At 38.6% G+C, this 17,177-nt stretch overlaps 1 protein-coding gene across 9 annotated transcripts in view; it reads left to right on the top strand.

Annotated features, from left to right (window-relative positions):
* The window catches only part of SORCS1 (sortilin related VPS10 domain containing receptor 1), a 270,529-nt gene that overhangs the window by 179,029 nt on the left and 74,323 nt on the right, over positions 1-17,177 (top strand). For all 9 annotated transcript variants that reach the window (XM_027648093.1, XM_027648089.1, XM_027648094.1 and 6 more), the window contains one exon: positions 12,525-12,589. In XM_027648093.1, the coding sequence (XP_027503894.1) occupies positions 12,525-12,589 (65 nt within the window). The remainder of the gene's footprint in view (positions 1-12,524; positions 12,590-17,177) is intronic.

Below are 17,177 nucleotides of genomic sequence, written 5' to 3'. Positions count from 1 at the left end.
TATCAAGATTCAGGAATGGTTCAGTCAAATATTTTCTTTTAATTTATAAAAAAAGTAAGAGCTCTAGGTCAAATTTACTTCTAAAGTTAAATTTATATTTAGTCTGCAAAGGATATACCAGAGATTTTGTTTGCTGCTCCTGCTATTTAATCCTTTCTCAGAACCTGTGTTAGCTGAAGCTTTTGCAAGCTAGATTTCATTTTTGGCTTAAACTTGTTTTTATGTAAGTGTCTGTAGACAGATGTGTGTATTTCTTTCCTGTAGAATTCCTAAAAGGGTCTCAAAATTTCAAATGCAAACACACAGCTCTACACATCTGTTTTTTTCTGGGCTAATAAAAGCAGAAAGTCATAGAAATCTGGGTACCCAGTCTTTGAGATGGCCAGCAAAATTGTAATCACTGAAGAGGGTCAGAGAGATGGAAAGACTGTGCCTGTATCCCCATATTCTGTGCAGTGCTCCCAACCTTTTGAAGTTTCCTGTCATTGCTTACAGATCTGGTTTATTGTAAATTGAGATGATGGATGCCTGCAATAAAAATAATGATGAAAATTATCATTTTCCCTTTCTATGGAGCTCAAACTTTGAAGGCCTCTTAGAACCTAACAAATAAGACAACTCAGGCTTGGAACTTCAAAGGCAAAGAGTAAGTTAAAAGATGAAAAGATGTTGCAACCACCCATCTAACTTCCCTACAGTCAAAAACAAAGCATGAAACTGCAAGCCTGTATTTTCACCTTGAGTAGAATGTCCTTTGTATAACACATCTCAGTGTAACCTAGACTGTACTTCTGCTATCAAAAGTAAAAGTAATCAGACTTGGGGAGATAGTGTTGCATCTTATTCTGGCTTATTTATTATGACCATCATCACTCTGGAAAAAAAAATACTGTTAACTGCAATTCTATGGACGCTGTCTGTTCTCAAACCGATCTATAGCAGAAAAGAGCTGTGCACATGTAATTGAGAACCTGTACCCCACAGAGAGCAACACTGGGCTTTTCTATGCACTTCCATTCCTGTGCAGACAAGTAATCTGAGGATAAAAGAGACACTGAAGTGCTGAAGTAGGGCAGCCCTGTGCACTCAATGTGTGGCCACTGCTGACTCCCCATGCAAGAAAAGCAGAAGGGAACTTGAATATAAGAAGGTGCAGGAGTACAGTTGAAATCCAAATTTCTGCAGCAACATCTCTGTATCTAGTGCTGGTGCACAAGGTGGATAAAGCCTTGCTCAGTGCCCTATGGTTTGTTGTTGGTAGGGGTTTCTTTAATTAATTATTTTGATGAGGGAAAATGCAGTCTTATGAATCTGTTAAGCCAGAAGACTGACTTCAACTTCACTTATTCTTAAGAGCAGAAATAAATAGTGAAGTAAAATGTCCCGAAGTCACAACTTTTCAAGAAAAGCAGAATGTGGAGTTACTCTCTCCTGTTACTGGTGCTTTCTCTAATTTAAACGTGTTTGAAGGAATCAACCAGGACACAGCAGTAATGGGCAGAGAATGAGGGATATTTTCTGTTATCTAAGGAAGGCTGAGGAGTTGCTTTAATACAGATTGCTTCCAATACTGTCTAAACTAAGACTTCTCTAAAAGTGGAAGACACAAAGCAAGGCCTGCATTTAGTTACACTGCTTCTTTTGATAGGAAGGGTCATCTGGAAGACTTTAAAGACTTTTACAAGGATTTGAAGGGTTGGTGAAACCAAAGATGCGTTTTCCTTATTACTCACTGATATTTTCATTGCTATTTTAGTATCTCATATTGCCTTGTAAATAGTTTGTGGGTCACTCTAAATCTTGTGAATAAACACCACTGGGCTTCCTAGTTTTAGTCTTGAGAAGGCTCTACCTGCAAATGCTGTCAGAGAATTTTCAGTGTCTTTTACAGCTGCATTTCTTATATATATTTCCAGGAGAATTTTCTTCTTTATTTGCTTATTTTTTGGCTGCTCCATGAAACACTGCCTTCTACTGCTGCCCCAGAGAAATTTAACCCTGTGAAGGAAAACACTAAGGCAATCTGATAATGCCTACTACATAACTCTGAGAAAACACTCTGTGTGGACACAATTCAGCTCCTTGTAACTAATACGTATTTTGTATTCTTGCATCCTCTCATTAAGAGGAGTCATTAACATGGAAATAGAATATTTGTTTATTCAGAGCTCCTCTGTTCTCCCTTTTCATTCTTCCACCTGCAGCTTCAAGTGGTGCCCTGACATCCACACTTGTGATGAAAGAAATGTAATGTCATTTTGTGGAGGTAGATATAAGGTGAGAGATGAACAGATGAACTAAAACCGTTAAAATTAAAGGGTACTGGAGTTTTCTTGTCTTAAAAATACCACCAAACAACAAAATAAAACACATGTAGAAAAAGGGGATCTGTAATTTTCTACCTCATTAAAAGATAGTGAAGACACATTTGTGCTGGGCAGGCTTTAATGATGGACTACTATAAAACAGACATCTCTAATAATTGCTATAATTTGGGTACCGTCACATATCTGTTTGCATAATCTAAACATGGGAAAGTGGTATACTGAGGAAAATGTAATCCACACAGAGAGTCAACCACGTTATGTGTCAGATGGAGACATGAAAGAATCCACACTACATACAACCCTGTGGCATGGCAGTTCTGCACTGTATCAACAGTTTTCATGTTTTTATAATCTATGGCAGCTTCTTGAGATTTTGCTGTTAAATGCACTGTGATAGAAAAATACATGAAAGTTATCAAGGTACTTGGTAATTCTGGAACTGTGCTCTATGAAAATACCCTAATTACTAGGAAGGAATATTCTAAGTGATAAATACTTCATCAGGGTAATACAGGAACAGCAAGTTAATGTAACATGGATTATTGCTGATAGCATAGTGTTTACTGATGTAGTTGACATTAGGGGAAGAGAATGCAGTAGATCCTAGTTTAAAAAAGTTGGATAAATGCTTTATCTAAATACTTCTGAGTTTATTTTTGTGACACTTGGTCATTTTTGATGTACATTCCTATGATGGAATTTTGCTGGTGAAGATGCTGATTTGTAGTGAATACAAATGTGAACGCAATTGGCCAATCGGTTATGTTGGGACTTACATTACATTTTTCTTATTTTTTTAAAGTGGTCCAGTCATCTAGTCAAAGTTCACTAATGATGCTTGTGACTTGGAAATCCAAATATCCATGTCCAGTAGCTGCAAAAAACCTGGTCAAAGTGTATATAGTTCAGTATGGCCAAAATATATATGCAGACATTCATTGCTCATTAAAAGCCAGGTTTTTATTCTAGTCCTCAGATCAAGACATACCTTCCACCAGAAATTATTTTCTGAAAGTCAGTAAGTCAAAGTATCACAATTGTAGCTGTCTGTAAAAAAAAATAAGAACATAAGGTTGAAAATCTCATTAAAATGTCTGGAAAACATAATTTTTTTAAATCAAAATGAGACATTTTACTTTTTAATTCTAATCAAAACCCAATCTTGAAAAACTTGAGGGGGAGAGGGAAGAAATAAAGCCAAATAATAAAAGTGTCTTAAAAACTAACATAAAATGAACAATACAGAAGCCCAGCTAGTAAATTATATCATCAAGTTATAATCATTATCTATACAATGGTATTGATTTTATTTTTTTACTTATTTGGGTATTGCGTACAGCCCAGCAAGTGGGAGAAATACAAAAGAAATACAACTCCGTACTTCAAGAAGATCAGAGAGCTGTAGCACCTTTTCTTTGAAAACACTCTGAGAGAGTTGGGGTTGTTCAACCCAGAGAAGAGAAGGGTCTGGGGAGACCTTAGGGCCCCTTCTAGTACCTACAGGGGCTACAAGAGAGCTGGAGGGGGATTTTTGACAAGGACATGGACTGATAAGGAAAGGGGTAATGGCTTCAAACTGAAAAAGGGTAGGTTTAGAATAGATATTGAGAGGAAATTTTTTACTGTGAGGGTGGTGAGGCCCTGGCACAGGTTGCACAGAGAAGCCACGGCTGCCCCATCCCTAGAAGGGTCCAAGGCCAGGTTGGATGGGGTTTTGAGCAACCTCTTTTGTGGAAGGTGTCCCTGCCCATGGCAGGGGGTTGGGAACTAGATGATCTTTAAGATCCCTTCCAACCTAAACCATTTATGATTTCCAGTAGGGTCATGAGTTCATGATGTTAATAATTCCCTGAAGAAATTAAAGGAGATGTGTCAGTTTGAAAAGAGATGTTTCTAGGTCTCCACTTCGTCTTGTGTTTTTCTGAGGATAAGAAGGAGAAGCAAATGGAGACAAATATTGTAAAAGAAGCAGCCAAACAACCTTTCCCCTCAAGTAATACAAAGATATGCACACACACTGAAGGGGAAAAAAACTGGTAAGCAGCTGGGAGGACAGATGAGTAGATAGGGCTATATTTGTGTTTCTTATATGAGTAGTGGGAAAGGAAGTTAATCTTCACAGTATAATTATAGAGTATATATCTTTTCCAGAGGAGGCTGGAGAGTGTATTTTAAAAGCTCTGACTGTGTTCATTGGAGCAGCTGAAAGAGCTGAAAATTAGGGAGAAAAGGTGTCACAGCCCTGTTAAAAACTTCATTATATTCAAGCAGTTGGAGCGAGCTGGGAAAACCATCCCAGTGTTCTTGTCAGATCTTGGCTTGGTGAGATTTGCACACCCACCCAGGTGGGCTGAAACAATTTAAATGGCACAGTATCTAGGCTGTTTACAAATGATGCTGTGTATGGCTGAACAAGACCTTTTAATCACTGCAGGGCAACTACTGGAGGCTGGTGAGAAAGATGCCAGTCAAAGTGCATTGTGACAGTCTCTCCAGAAAATCATCCACTTGATCTAGCACACAAACCATATTCTATGAGTTGAAGTGTACCAGAAATTTAATTAAAAAATGTATGTGTTTCATAGCTTAAATATGGTGGATATGGTCACATGCCAGAGGAACCCATGTCACTTTTCAGGACATCTGAATTAAGCAACCGACTGATGGGGAATAGCAAGAGTTGTAGGGCTGCCCTTCTGTTTCAGCACTTCAGTGCTTTTTTATCCTCAGGTTACTTGGCAGCCTAGAAATGGAAATACATAGAAAATTCTCCTTGGTTTTCTTTTTTTTTTTTATTTCCCTGCATTGAACACCAAACATTTGTTTCCAGTTTGGCTTTGAGAGAAAGTCAGACTGAAGGTCTATCTGTAGCTCTTTCTTTGTGATATAAATGAAATCTCCCAGATTTATATTGGGAATTAGGATTTTGTTCCTATCTGGCTTCCAGAATTACAAACTCGCCAGCCCCATGTGGATCAGCAAGGACAGAAAAAAGACATGCACCGTTCTCTTTCTCTTGTTGTTAAAAGCTGTTAGACTCTGGATTTATGATAAGGATTAGTTCTTAAGAAACTGAGATCCAAAATACATGATTTCTTCTCTGGATAAGATTGAGAGAATTATGAAGTCACACAGCAGCAATTGGTAGCCCTCTGGTCCACTGAGTCTAAAATTACCAGATCCTCTGGTCCCAGCAGTTTCTTGAGAGACCTTGTAATTCATAATCAAAGCAGGATTCATCAGAGCAAAGTATCACTTCTCAGTCCCAAATCTGGCAGAGTTCCACAATGTGAGTGAAAAAGGATTCTCAGCCCTCTTTGCATATCGTGGGGACTCTAGAGATGGGTGTAAAATACTAGTTGGAATGTTCTTCTAAAAAGTCAGACATGAGCAGAATCTTGACTGTTTACCTAACTGCCCTCTTTCTTCCCCTAGAGTCTCGTCCTCCAGTTTTGAATAGAGAGAATAGGAATTTACACCTGAAAAAGCTTTTTGAGACCAAGGAGCCCCAGTCTGATTGATGTGTAGGCTGATGTGTTTTGGTTTTCCCAGTTCAGTAGATTTATCTTAATCATCTAGAGATACTTTATAAATGTGCACAGGCTCCCATGAGCTTCAGCTTCTCTCCATCATCCACTTTCCCTCATTAAAGTTCTGCAGAAGTAGGCAAGCATCCATATACGAGGTTCAAAATCTTGATTAGGGTGCTACTCTGCAGCCTGCAGTGCTCTACAGGACCTGGAACCTGTCAGTCTCCAACGGGCATTGGGGTAAGCAGCTGATTTTTCTGCATGCACCTATAAAGGACAGACCTTGAGAAGGTGAAGCAGTTTCACAGTTGAGCTACCTGTGGATTTGTCTAGATCTGTGTCAGGAAGGTTTCACTGCTGTGTTGTGTTGTATGTTTAATGAGTAGCACACTGTGTTACCAGAGTTGACTTTGCACTCTTGCTCTAAATGACTTATTGGCTTCCTCCAAAGCTTCCTGACTCAGGGCCACAACACTACAAGATGTGTCTTATCACAGTGGGAAATTGTGATCCTATTAGGCTGTACCAGCAGAGAAGCCGTAAGTCACGTAGGTTTGGTTTATGATATCAGGGAACTGAGTTCAGAGGGTATAACTAGGGGGTACCTTCTTCATTCTCTCCCTTCAAGCCAAATCGTACTCTTAAGTTTCCTGCAAGATGTGAAAAAGAGATATAGGACAGGAGGGCTATTGTAAAATCAGGATCTAATCCTAGTAACTGAATTTTATCCACTTAATTTAGATTGTTATTTTAAGACATTCCTCCCACCCAATGTTATGAACAGTAGATAACTACCTCCCTGAAAATTCACATCCATTTCAGAAATTTAGCCAAGTTGCCTCTCTGGAGCTTTCCACGGAAAGCTCTGGTGTTACTGCAGCAGAGGAGAGGGCTTGGTTTGCTACTGTCCTCAAAGCTGTGGGGTGTGTACATAGCATGGTGTGGAAACCTGTGGATAATTGTGCTCTAGGGCTGTAAAAAGTTATGGTGAGAGTAGAAGGGACTCCCCATGGCCTGGAAATGACACCACTACCCCCATTTACCTGCTCATCTATTCTAGTGTTAGCAGCAACAACCACCTGTTTTTTTGTCAGTGCTGTGAGGTGACACAACTAGGAGAAATTGGGCTTTAGTCACTTGACTGCTGTTTTCTGTCAGTTCTAGAGAAAAGGTGACAAACTGAGTAAAGCATACCATAGGATGGATTTGGCCCAGTGGCTGCTAGCTGAATTGCGCAAAATGGTGTCTGCATCTGATTGGACAATGTGGGAAAGAATAGAGCAGAGATGTAGCAGGGAAAATAAATTAATATCAGAGTAGATTTATTAGCCAAATATAAAGAAATGAAGTGCTGATTTATGGCTATCTGGAATCTGGCCCTTTGTTTTTAAAACATGTCTGGAGAATGTGGTTAAGTTAAAGCCAGAAAGAAGTCCTTAAAGTAGGAATAGTAAAATCTGTGAAATTTCACATAATAGGGACTGAACTAAAGAAACCACAAGAATTGCCTCCCACACTAAGCTTCCTGGGACGGATTCACTGATCTCTGCAAGCAAAAAAGGAGCAGAGAGTATCTGCAAAGTCCTCATGGAGTCAATATAGTAGTAAAAGAAAAAGAGCCTGGAGGACTCTCAGGCTCTATTTTTGTCTCTGCCACACAGCAACTGTGTGATCTTGGTCAAATCAATGAGGTCCCTGTGCTCTTGACTAATCAGTGGAGTTTATCCATAAAGCTGAGAACAAAAATTTTCCTCAGCCCCTGTTTCTAACTTGGTCTCCTTGTCTCGTACTTTTCCATAGGTCTTGAACAAATCAGTAGCATGCAGGGAAGGTTACTTAAAGGTCGATTGTCAAGTGCTTTTGTATCTTTGGACAAAAAGCTCCCTGTTCAGTGCTACATGTTACTATTTTTATGAATGGCAATTAGGATTTAAAGTGTTACAGAAGCATCAGTGGGACCAAAAAGTTGATGCTACCGAGGACTCCATGAGCGTCATCCACTGTTGTTGTTTTCATTCTGTCCTTAAAAACAAAAACCTGCCATTCACTAAGTTGAAATAAGCTGTCTGTTTTTTAACATGAAGTGGTGGGATATGTCCCAGAGGCAATGGGGGAGCTGGTTTTGCATTGGCAAGATTTATGATAAGGGATTCACTTGGATGCTGAGGCTAAAGGAAGATAAATCCCCAAAGGGAAATTCTACCAATAATTGAATTACAAAGCCATTATCATGTGCTGAACAGAGCAACTTTATAGCTCTATTGTGACAGGATAAAGCTTGTTAGAATATTTATGTTCATAGGACAACTTTGGCATAAGGATCTCTAAGAGTACATTCTCTTCCACCTGTCTTGTTGCAGCTAGTTAGTCTTTCTGTGTCATGCAGTATATGTGGAGATGGGGATGTGCTTAAACTGGGACTGGGAAAAAGGAATGCTGAAGGTCAGGAGACATCTCAAAATAAGTAACATGTTAAGAACAAAGTCATTTGCAGAATGCAACAGAGGCAAATGAGCATTTTAAATAATGACTAGTCAGGCTGGATTTTCCAAGCAATGTGTCAGTTTTCTGTTTAGTATTGCATTGCAGCCACTTCTGAGCTACTCTGAGTCAGTTTTGATAAGTTCAAAATGGCCAGAACTGTATGGATCTTATTCCATCCACGTTAGTAGAGGCATGCTGTTATCTGTCATTTATCAGCTGTCCTTTGCTTCATGAACAAGTCATACCTGTTTATCCCCCAAAGAAGGTAAGGTATAGTTATAGGAGTCCTAATTCTGCATTTGTTCATTTCCTCTGAGACATGGGAAAGCTGCATGATGTCTCTGTCCTCATATAAAGAATGAAGGACATTCGCACTGGTTCTGTCTGTGAAAAGGACATAGTAGCATTTCTGTTCTTCCAGCCTTTCATTCTGGGCCATTTGCATTGAAGCTTATGTAAAATAACAATGTCTTTTATTGCCTGACTTAAAAGACTTTTGATCTTGGCTGCTGTGAGCATGTATGATACAAGGAATATATATGGAAAGACTGCCATAAAGTTTCTTGTGCATATAGTCCCAGATATGGTTTGATTGTGTCTGAAGTCAATTATCCAAAACCAAAAGCACCCAAAGCTACTTTCCAGAATGCACAAAACCTTGAGATGCAGTCCTTATTGTCTGGTGTTTCGAGTTCTTTGTTTATGAAAAAATGGTAGTTTGAAATTAGGTGCACCAAATGGAAGCTTTTGCTTTCTTCACAATGATGCCTTTTTGCAGTTCTAAGTGGTCTGACTGCCTTGCAAGCCTCATCAGTTCCCAGCATCCATAAACAATTGCTTTTGTCCCTGGAAGTGAAAAAAGATAGAAGAGGTGGAAACCCCAGGATAACAGGGTCTCTATTGAATTTTCTTGGCTCAGAAGAGTCGACAGGCCAAGGAAGCCAAGGTTTTAGAAATGTTTCAGACAGAGAAGATGGCAAGGGGTTGGTCACTACAGAAATATGCCAACTAGCATTTACTGTGCAATGGGCAGTGCCAGGCTGCTTTTGTTTAGCTCAGCCTAGTTCTTAACCAGAGGATGATTTGGGGTCTTTTCCCTTTGCTGCTTCTCACGGTGGATATAGAGTCTACATTCAGAGCAATTACTGCACTGCAGCCAGTGATATCGATGTGTGAGGCTCTCAAGTGTAGATGACTACTTAGCAGGCTTGATGATGATTAAAATTTTAGGAAGCAACTTTGTAATAGGACTGTGGGGGTCCTACATTTTTCAAAATGTGAGCATCTCCAGTGTAAAGGCAGTGAGGTCATTGCCTTCCACTCCTCTCAGCTTTTCTAAATCCTCATTTTCCCAAAAGATTTTTTTTTCTTTTTTTTGTATCTTTTTCATTTTTCAAAATGTCCAGACAATTATAGCAACAAAACAGTAAAAGTTAATCACAAAAATACAATAGGCACCATTCAACAGAAAGTATTGCAAGGATATCCCCTGAAGTTTCAGGGAGTATTATGGAAAGCCTGAGATTAAAGGGACAGACAAAGGGCATGCTGGCATTTTACCACAAAATGAAAACATAGACTGCGGCAAGAAGAAAAGTTTGTGGATATATGAGGGTTTGGTCTTTGAGAATGAATGCAGAAAGGGAAGAATGGATTTGAGAAATATGAGAAGAAAGAACTGCCAACGTAGTGAACAAAAGTTTGCTCAGAATAGGGAATGGCAAAGAGAAGGCTGCCTGGGACCTTTAATTACAATCCCCTTGTAATTACCCCTTTAATTACAATTCATAGTTCATCTGTAATTTGTGTTTTTAAAGGTAGGTAATAAACATATTTCAGTTCTTTAGGGTTACCTGCTTTGGGACTGTTGCCTAAAATGGAAGAAAAGTTTTCATCGTTGTCATCACATTTCTAAGTTGCAGGTGTTAGGAGATATCAAAGGAAAGGAAACCCTTGAGTAGATGAATAATGTTTATCACCAGTCATATTTCAGCCATCCTTGTTCTGTACATCCTTAGGACAACTGATGGCCTAATTCTGCCTTGAACTGGAGCTTCTACAGTCCCAATACTGGCTGTTGTAGTGTGAGACAAAGTAATATGCAGATGACTACAGCTACAGCTGTAGCCTTATAACTTTCAGGATTTTATGAGTCCTGATTTTTATATGGTTCTCTTAAATCATCTAAGATTTTAATGTAAATTATGGCTCATATCAGCAGTGAAAGTAACAGTGACAATCACACCCCATCCATCAGTGATATATATCATTCTGATTTGGCTGTCTTTGCTTGAGAAGATGCAACAGAGGTTTTTCTTGGGGTCAGAATAGCACCGTGAGGAGGAAACTCACAAAACACGTAACAGTAGACTTGCATGCTTTAACTAGGGCAACAAGTTCTTTGCTGGATAAATACCATTGTTGTGTGTCTCTGAAGAGACAAAGTGCTCAAATTCATGGAATATATTCCTTGTTTCTTTGCAGAGTTCACATCCCCATGGGGGTGTGTGAGGTCAGGAGGAGGAATGCACTGACAAAGCTGAACTGTGTTTTCTGTTCTTCAGCCCAGTTCCAGGTGGGCTATTTTAATAGTCCCAGTATTTAAAGCCCACTTAAATAAACAAGTCTGAAGAGGAGATATGCCATATTGTAAGCTTAGTCCTTCTACCTTTTTTTAGCCCTATTTGTCACTGGCATCTATCTATGTTGAACTGAATTGTAACTAGCAGGCCCAGCATTTTGGCCCTAAACTTGCTGATGATGGCAGGTATAGGAAAAATGCCCTAGGAAGGTGTTTCTTTACCTCCCACTTGGTGTCAATTATCAGGAAGCAGAGATTTTAATTGGAAGTTGAATGTTTAGGAGAATAAGACCTTGCCATAAACTTTATTAAAAATGGAGAAGAGGTGAAAGCAATGCTGGCTCAGAGTATTTTCTGAAAATTCAGTTCCCAGAAAAGGAGAACAAAAAAATCCAAACCTTTTCTAGATGGTGAATTGCTACAGATTTTGTCAAGCAAAGCTAAGGATTAATCAGGACACAGATAACCTTGTTATTGTTAACATTTTTTATAATAGTTATTAGTTAATGCACATGATGATTAAGCTCTGGAGGTGCCTCTGATTGCAGTCAGTGGGAACTGAATTAAGGTCTAAATCACTGTTTGAATCTCACTTCTGATTTCCTGAAAAATAATGAGGCTTTGAACAGAACATCTAATTTGTCTATTGCTGGAAATGAATGCATGTCTTCCCTCATGGTTCTATTAACTTGGAGGTCAGGCAGCTAACAAGAAACTGTTGTTTAACCCTTAGCTTTAATCTAGGATTATGACTTGAGTGATAGGACTAAGACCAGAAACAAGGCTGATTATCAGAGATGCTGCTGAGGCTACTGTACAATGGGATTGGTACATTCTTGCAGTCAGCATTTCCATACTTCAGACTGTCTGTCAAACCACTGGCCATTTGGATTCTTCCAAGGAGTTGATGAGGCCAGACCAGGGGAACCTTAACAGTGGAAGCAGAGCTTGGTTCCATAAACCCCTATTTGTCATACTCATTATCTCTATTTGTTCCTTGTTAATTCAGAGTGAACAAACAGTCATTTTCTGAGTCAATGTGACATTTCTTTTATTAATGAAACATGTTTTTATTAGATCAGAAGTGATAAAATGTCCCAGGATAAAATGAGTTTTTAAAACTTCTTAATTAATGAGGGAACATTGATCATTAAGAGTGTCAATTAAGCAAATGTGCATAAAATGTCCAATATAAAGGAACAGCTATAATTAGTATGCTGGCAAATGCTATTATCTCATCTATTAAAGTCTTCTGTATCCCACCCTGAACTGAAGTGCATCCTTCTGACCAAACCAGAAGACACACCAAAATGGCAGGTGTCAACAGGAACAGAAACAGGTAAGTGTCCACGTGGAAAGAAGTGAAGGAGTCAGATAAAGAACTCATAAGTACAATGGCATTGATTAGATAACATGGTAGAATTTCTTTAAAATATTCATATTTATTTTAGGGAAAACTCCAAAATGCTTTCAAAACTATCAGTTCTTATTTGTGAGTATGACTTTACATCCATTTAAACAGGATCTCCTGTGAAACTAATTTCTCAGACATTCATGGTATATGTTGTTTTTAATACCTTTATCTCAATCTGTCTTTTACAGGTCTATGATGGGGAACGGTAGAGAGCCTGATCTCGTGCACCTGGAGGCAAAGACAGCAGAGGGTTGTAAGTAGATCAGCTTTTAAATATTGTGCTATACTGGACTTTCCTCATATTCTTGTAACAACACAATATGACAGTAGAAATCTGACTTCTTTTTAGTTGTTCACTCATTTAATATGAGTGGTTTGACTGTTTCAAGTCAGGTCTGTCAGAAGACAGGCATTTCCAGAAAGGCAAAAAGTTGGGTTTAACAGGCTGTGAAAGGAGCCGAGAACATGGTAAGGAAGAACAGATGATAAGCAGTAATTGGAGCTACTCCACAGAGCACTTTCATTTCTTCTTATGTGATTTTTGTTGATGGGAACATGACATTGCAGAGAAGTTCCTGAGTCACAAAGTCTAGCTGCTGGTTTTTTCACACAGTACATAGCTTCACCTTGTTCACAGCTTTATAGTTTAAGCAGACCAGGAATACTCTGCCTTAGGTACTGCGTTTGAAAATACCTTGTTTCTCTCTCATTAGAAACCTTTTAATGACCAGCCTAAGTGTATTTTTCACTGTTCCTGCTTGTCCTGTCATTGTCCTTCACATTCACCAGCTCCTTTTCCTCCCTGCTTTGTCTCTTGATGTTTTTTTTTTGCATTCCAGGAGCCTCCTTTACCTACAACTCCAAAATATTGTCCTAATTGACCATAAATTCTCTCAGGCACCCTAAGCCACCCGCTGGCCTTTTCTCCTCCCAGCCATGCTTCCTCAAGGTCTACCTTTGAGCTCCACTTTGCAGGTCTTTCTCCTTGGATTTCTTTCCCACGCCATTGGATTGCCTCAGGCAGGCATGACACTTGAAAGTCTGGCTGCCATTGATCAATACTATAATTCCATATTGTTTCCTCAGTAAACAGCAGCTTTGCTGCAACATAACTAGAAGATTTTTACCATTTTCAATACAAAAGTATTAATGATGCATTCAATTAATTACTTTTTAAATGGATTAATTTCTCCCTTGAATTTTACCCTCAACTGCGATGGTGTTACTTAAAATGTGTATTTTGTCACTGTAAACTTGAAAACTATCTGAAAAGTTTATTGTGGGGTAATCTGGTTTTTAACTTCTGGAAATTTATCTTGAAAGATAATTTTTTGGAAGATGAATTTTGAGAAGAAACAGTTGTGATAGAAACTATAAAGTTTTAGAGGTTTCCCTGCCAAGATATGCAAGATAGCAAAAGTGAAAGAATGTATTATCTCTATTTCTTATCATTTATGATCTATGATTATTATTTCTCCTCTCAATTTCACTTACCAGATATGGCACCAAGGCTGGAGACATGAGGCTCTCTTTTTCTTGGGACATGCTAAATGAGAATGAAATATTCTTAACAGGACAGTGTCTATTTCAGCACCAAACAGTGCTCTTATAAGTCATTAAGAATTTGTGGTCACTGAGATGAAGGATTACAAGTGATGTTTAAGGAGCTAAATTTTGGCAATGTTTTTGAGGGATGTTCAGCTCACAGTGGGCAGAGACAGTGCCACGCACCAAATGCTTTGGATGATCTTTTTGAGTTCTTAGGCTGAAATAAGAACATATTGCACAGCTATCACACATTTCTGCAAAATGCTTCTTGAGTTCCTAACAAATTAGTAAGCTTTATTACAGCTCTTAAGGTGAAAACTAAAAAACAAATACAAGAAACTGGCTTCACTGAGGAATCGGGCATATTAGTAAAAAGAATTGTAGAATAACAAATTATTGCTCAAGAACTGAGCTCTAATAACAGATTCTACACACTTATATTGGTTTAGTTGTGAGGCAGCACAACTTAAGTTTTTCAGTTTAGTCAGTGACAGAACTACTAATTAAATGTATCAGCGGTGTCAGACTTTCAGCCAGTGGTGACTGCTCTTGCAAACCAGCCCTTTGAATGAAACTTCTGCTAATGAGTCAAAAGGTCCTCAAATCATCTCCTTGGCAGTATAAGAAAATGTGTTGGATTTTCAGTAAGTGCATGCTCTGTTTGGCCCGTTGTTCCAGGGAGTGTTGGTTTCCAGCAGAGGACTGTGGTGTGTAACTGAAAGCAGTAACCTTGGAACATATCACAGCATTTTTTGCCAGATGTTTGGAAGCACTGCAGGTCACAGGATTTAAAGACTGATTGCACATGGTTCATTATTCTAGTTACCATGACCAACTCGGTATATACGGATCTCTTGGCTACTAGAGCTTTCTTTTAAGTACTAAATCAGTCTCCTTTTCCTGCACAAAGTAACCGTAAACCTCCAATGGATATAGAAACCTTGACCTCTGGAATGGAGCAGGTATGTTGCTACCAGTGGGGTGATAGAGGGAACTGTGCTGAAGTGAGAAAGATACCTTTTTGCCAAACTGAAGGTAATTTACAAATAATTTTCTTGAGGTTTTTATGTTTGGTGGTTTTTTTGCCGTTTTTAAAAATATTTTTGCATTTACTTATTTATACTTTGTTTGGAATATCTCTTTTGAGAGTTAACCAAGTGTAAAATTTCAATAAAGGGATTAAATATGAGAAGGTAGATTTGCCAAAACAAGACAGGGATAAAGAAGGAAAGAAAAGGGAGTAGTGTGGAAACAGCCACACACTCTGTGCAATGAAATAAAAGATTATGTGAAGTGGAAATAGAAGGGCTAAGCAAGAAGCTGCTGAACTCAGTATAAATAAGAAAAAACCTCCTCATTCTTGTAGCTGAATAGTACAACTGCAGCTTTAGGTGAGAAGAAGTAGAAATGTGAGCAGGATACAGGGTTAGCCCTTCTCCCTGACCAAGTCATTTGAGAACATCAGCAACAACCTTAGCATAGGGCTTTCCTTGCTAGAATAACTCTCTGTCTCTGCTCTCTGATTATCATCTGTCTGTGCATTTTATTTATTGTGTTTATTTACATAATGTAAAAGGTTTGCAAGGACCAAAACAAGAGTCTCTTATCAGGCATAAATCAGTATAACTTCAGTGGCATGTTGATTTACACCTGCTGAGGATCTGGTTAGCAATGTTGTTCCTGAGTGCATGTTCTCTCTACATTTTTTTCCCTCGGGATCCAGAAAAATCTGGACTCCTGAACACACTATGTCTTATCACACTAGGGTGCAGGTAAAGATGAACAAAATGAGTACAGTCTGTTCAATATAGTTGTATTGATGGAGGCAGATTTGCAGGGCTAATCATAGCCATTTATGTTTTTAATCCTCTTTCTGTAAATTTTGGAGAGCAGTGTGCAAATATTCATCTAGAGAACTGTGATGGTTTTGTTTATTTTTTAAAGGCTTCAGGCCCAATCCAATTCAATCTGGGACCGAGAGTATATAGTAAAACTTTTTTTTCTGGTTGGAAGAAGTTCATATGAACGTTATCTCACATTTCCATTTGTACACTTGGGTATCCCTGGTGTTCCACTTTGATTTTGGAATAGGATCAAAGGCGAGCTTGCAAAGTCAGCAGGAATTGTGAATTTTTTTTTTGTCTAGCCTCAGGTCAACACCCCAGGAAGATAATTAATCCCCTACAGTTCTTAACCCTATGATAAGCTTCTCTTTATTATGTTCACCATCACAGTCAGCAGGCAGAGCGATGGTGGAAGTTAAATTTAGGTTTGCTCAAATGCAATTTGAAGTGCTTTCAGAGGTGGAAACTTAATGACATGTGGGGTTTAGGTTTGTAAAGAATACACAAGTCCTGAAAGATCCAAAATTAATGGGCTTATCTGATTTGAGCTAGGGAGGGTTATCCCAGTAAGGCCCGATTCAAGCTAATTAACACAGGAGGTAATTTTTATTCAGGTGGGTGCCTACTGAGGAATCCAGTTGGTGAGAATTAGAAAGATAGATTCCTACAAAGCATTTGGAACTAACTGGGTAGTTAGTACTACCTAGTACTAACTGGGTACCCACTGGCCCTCTACAGAATGGCAAAACTGACTCAAAGGATGTCTAAGTGACACTTCCTATAGATGTAAAACAGGAAAACCAACTGCTACATTTATGAGACATGCATTTGCTTATTTAGATGACACCAACTGATTTGGAGTAAAGTTATTAATTTATGTGGGTTTTTTTTAAAGCGTGGATGAAAGAAGCTGAGGGGTTTTCTAATGTGCTGGCAAAAATTTAGAGAGCTCCTGATACTTAAAAAGTAGTTCTTTTTCCTTTGCTTTTCTTCTGCTGTCCTGATTCACACAGTAACTTTTCTTAATGCAAGGTAATTTAGGAGATGCAGGTAAGACCAAAGTCTCAGCTGGGGTCAACTTATGTGTTCTGCTTGCTGGTCAGCAGGGACTGAGCATCTGACCAATAAAGTCTGAATCACGGAGTTGCACTAGGACTTTAATTTCTATTGTCACAGAAGATTGCTAGGAAGAATAAAATAATCAGTGTAATGGAAAAAATGAGTAGGCAGCTTAGCCTGATAGTGTTTTACTAGCATAACTAGAATGATGAATTAATTCCCACAGTATCCTAAACCTGTGCAATGATTTTTTTTTCTTATTGTAATTAATGTTTTTTCCTGATCATGATTAGTATTTGTCCTGGAGAATGACATCTGTTAGTTTCTCTAATTATAACTTTATACCAGAAATAGTAGAGGATTTGCTTCCCTATGTGAAGAAAGATTTCC

Source organism: Corapipo altera, unplaced genomic scaffold, assembly GCF_003945725.1.
Source record: "Corapipo altera isolate COAL_440 unplaced genomic scaffold, ASM394572v1 56, whole genome shotgun sequence".
NCBI classification, from domain to species: Eukaryota; Metazoa; Chordata; class Aves; order Passeriformes; family Pipridae; genus Corapipo; species Corapipo altera.
The sequence above is the reverse complement of the archived record's forward strand: the minus strand, read 5'-3'. Positions and strand labels throughout refer to the sequence as shown.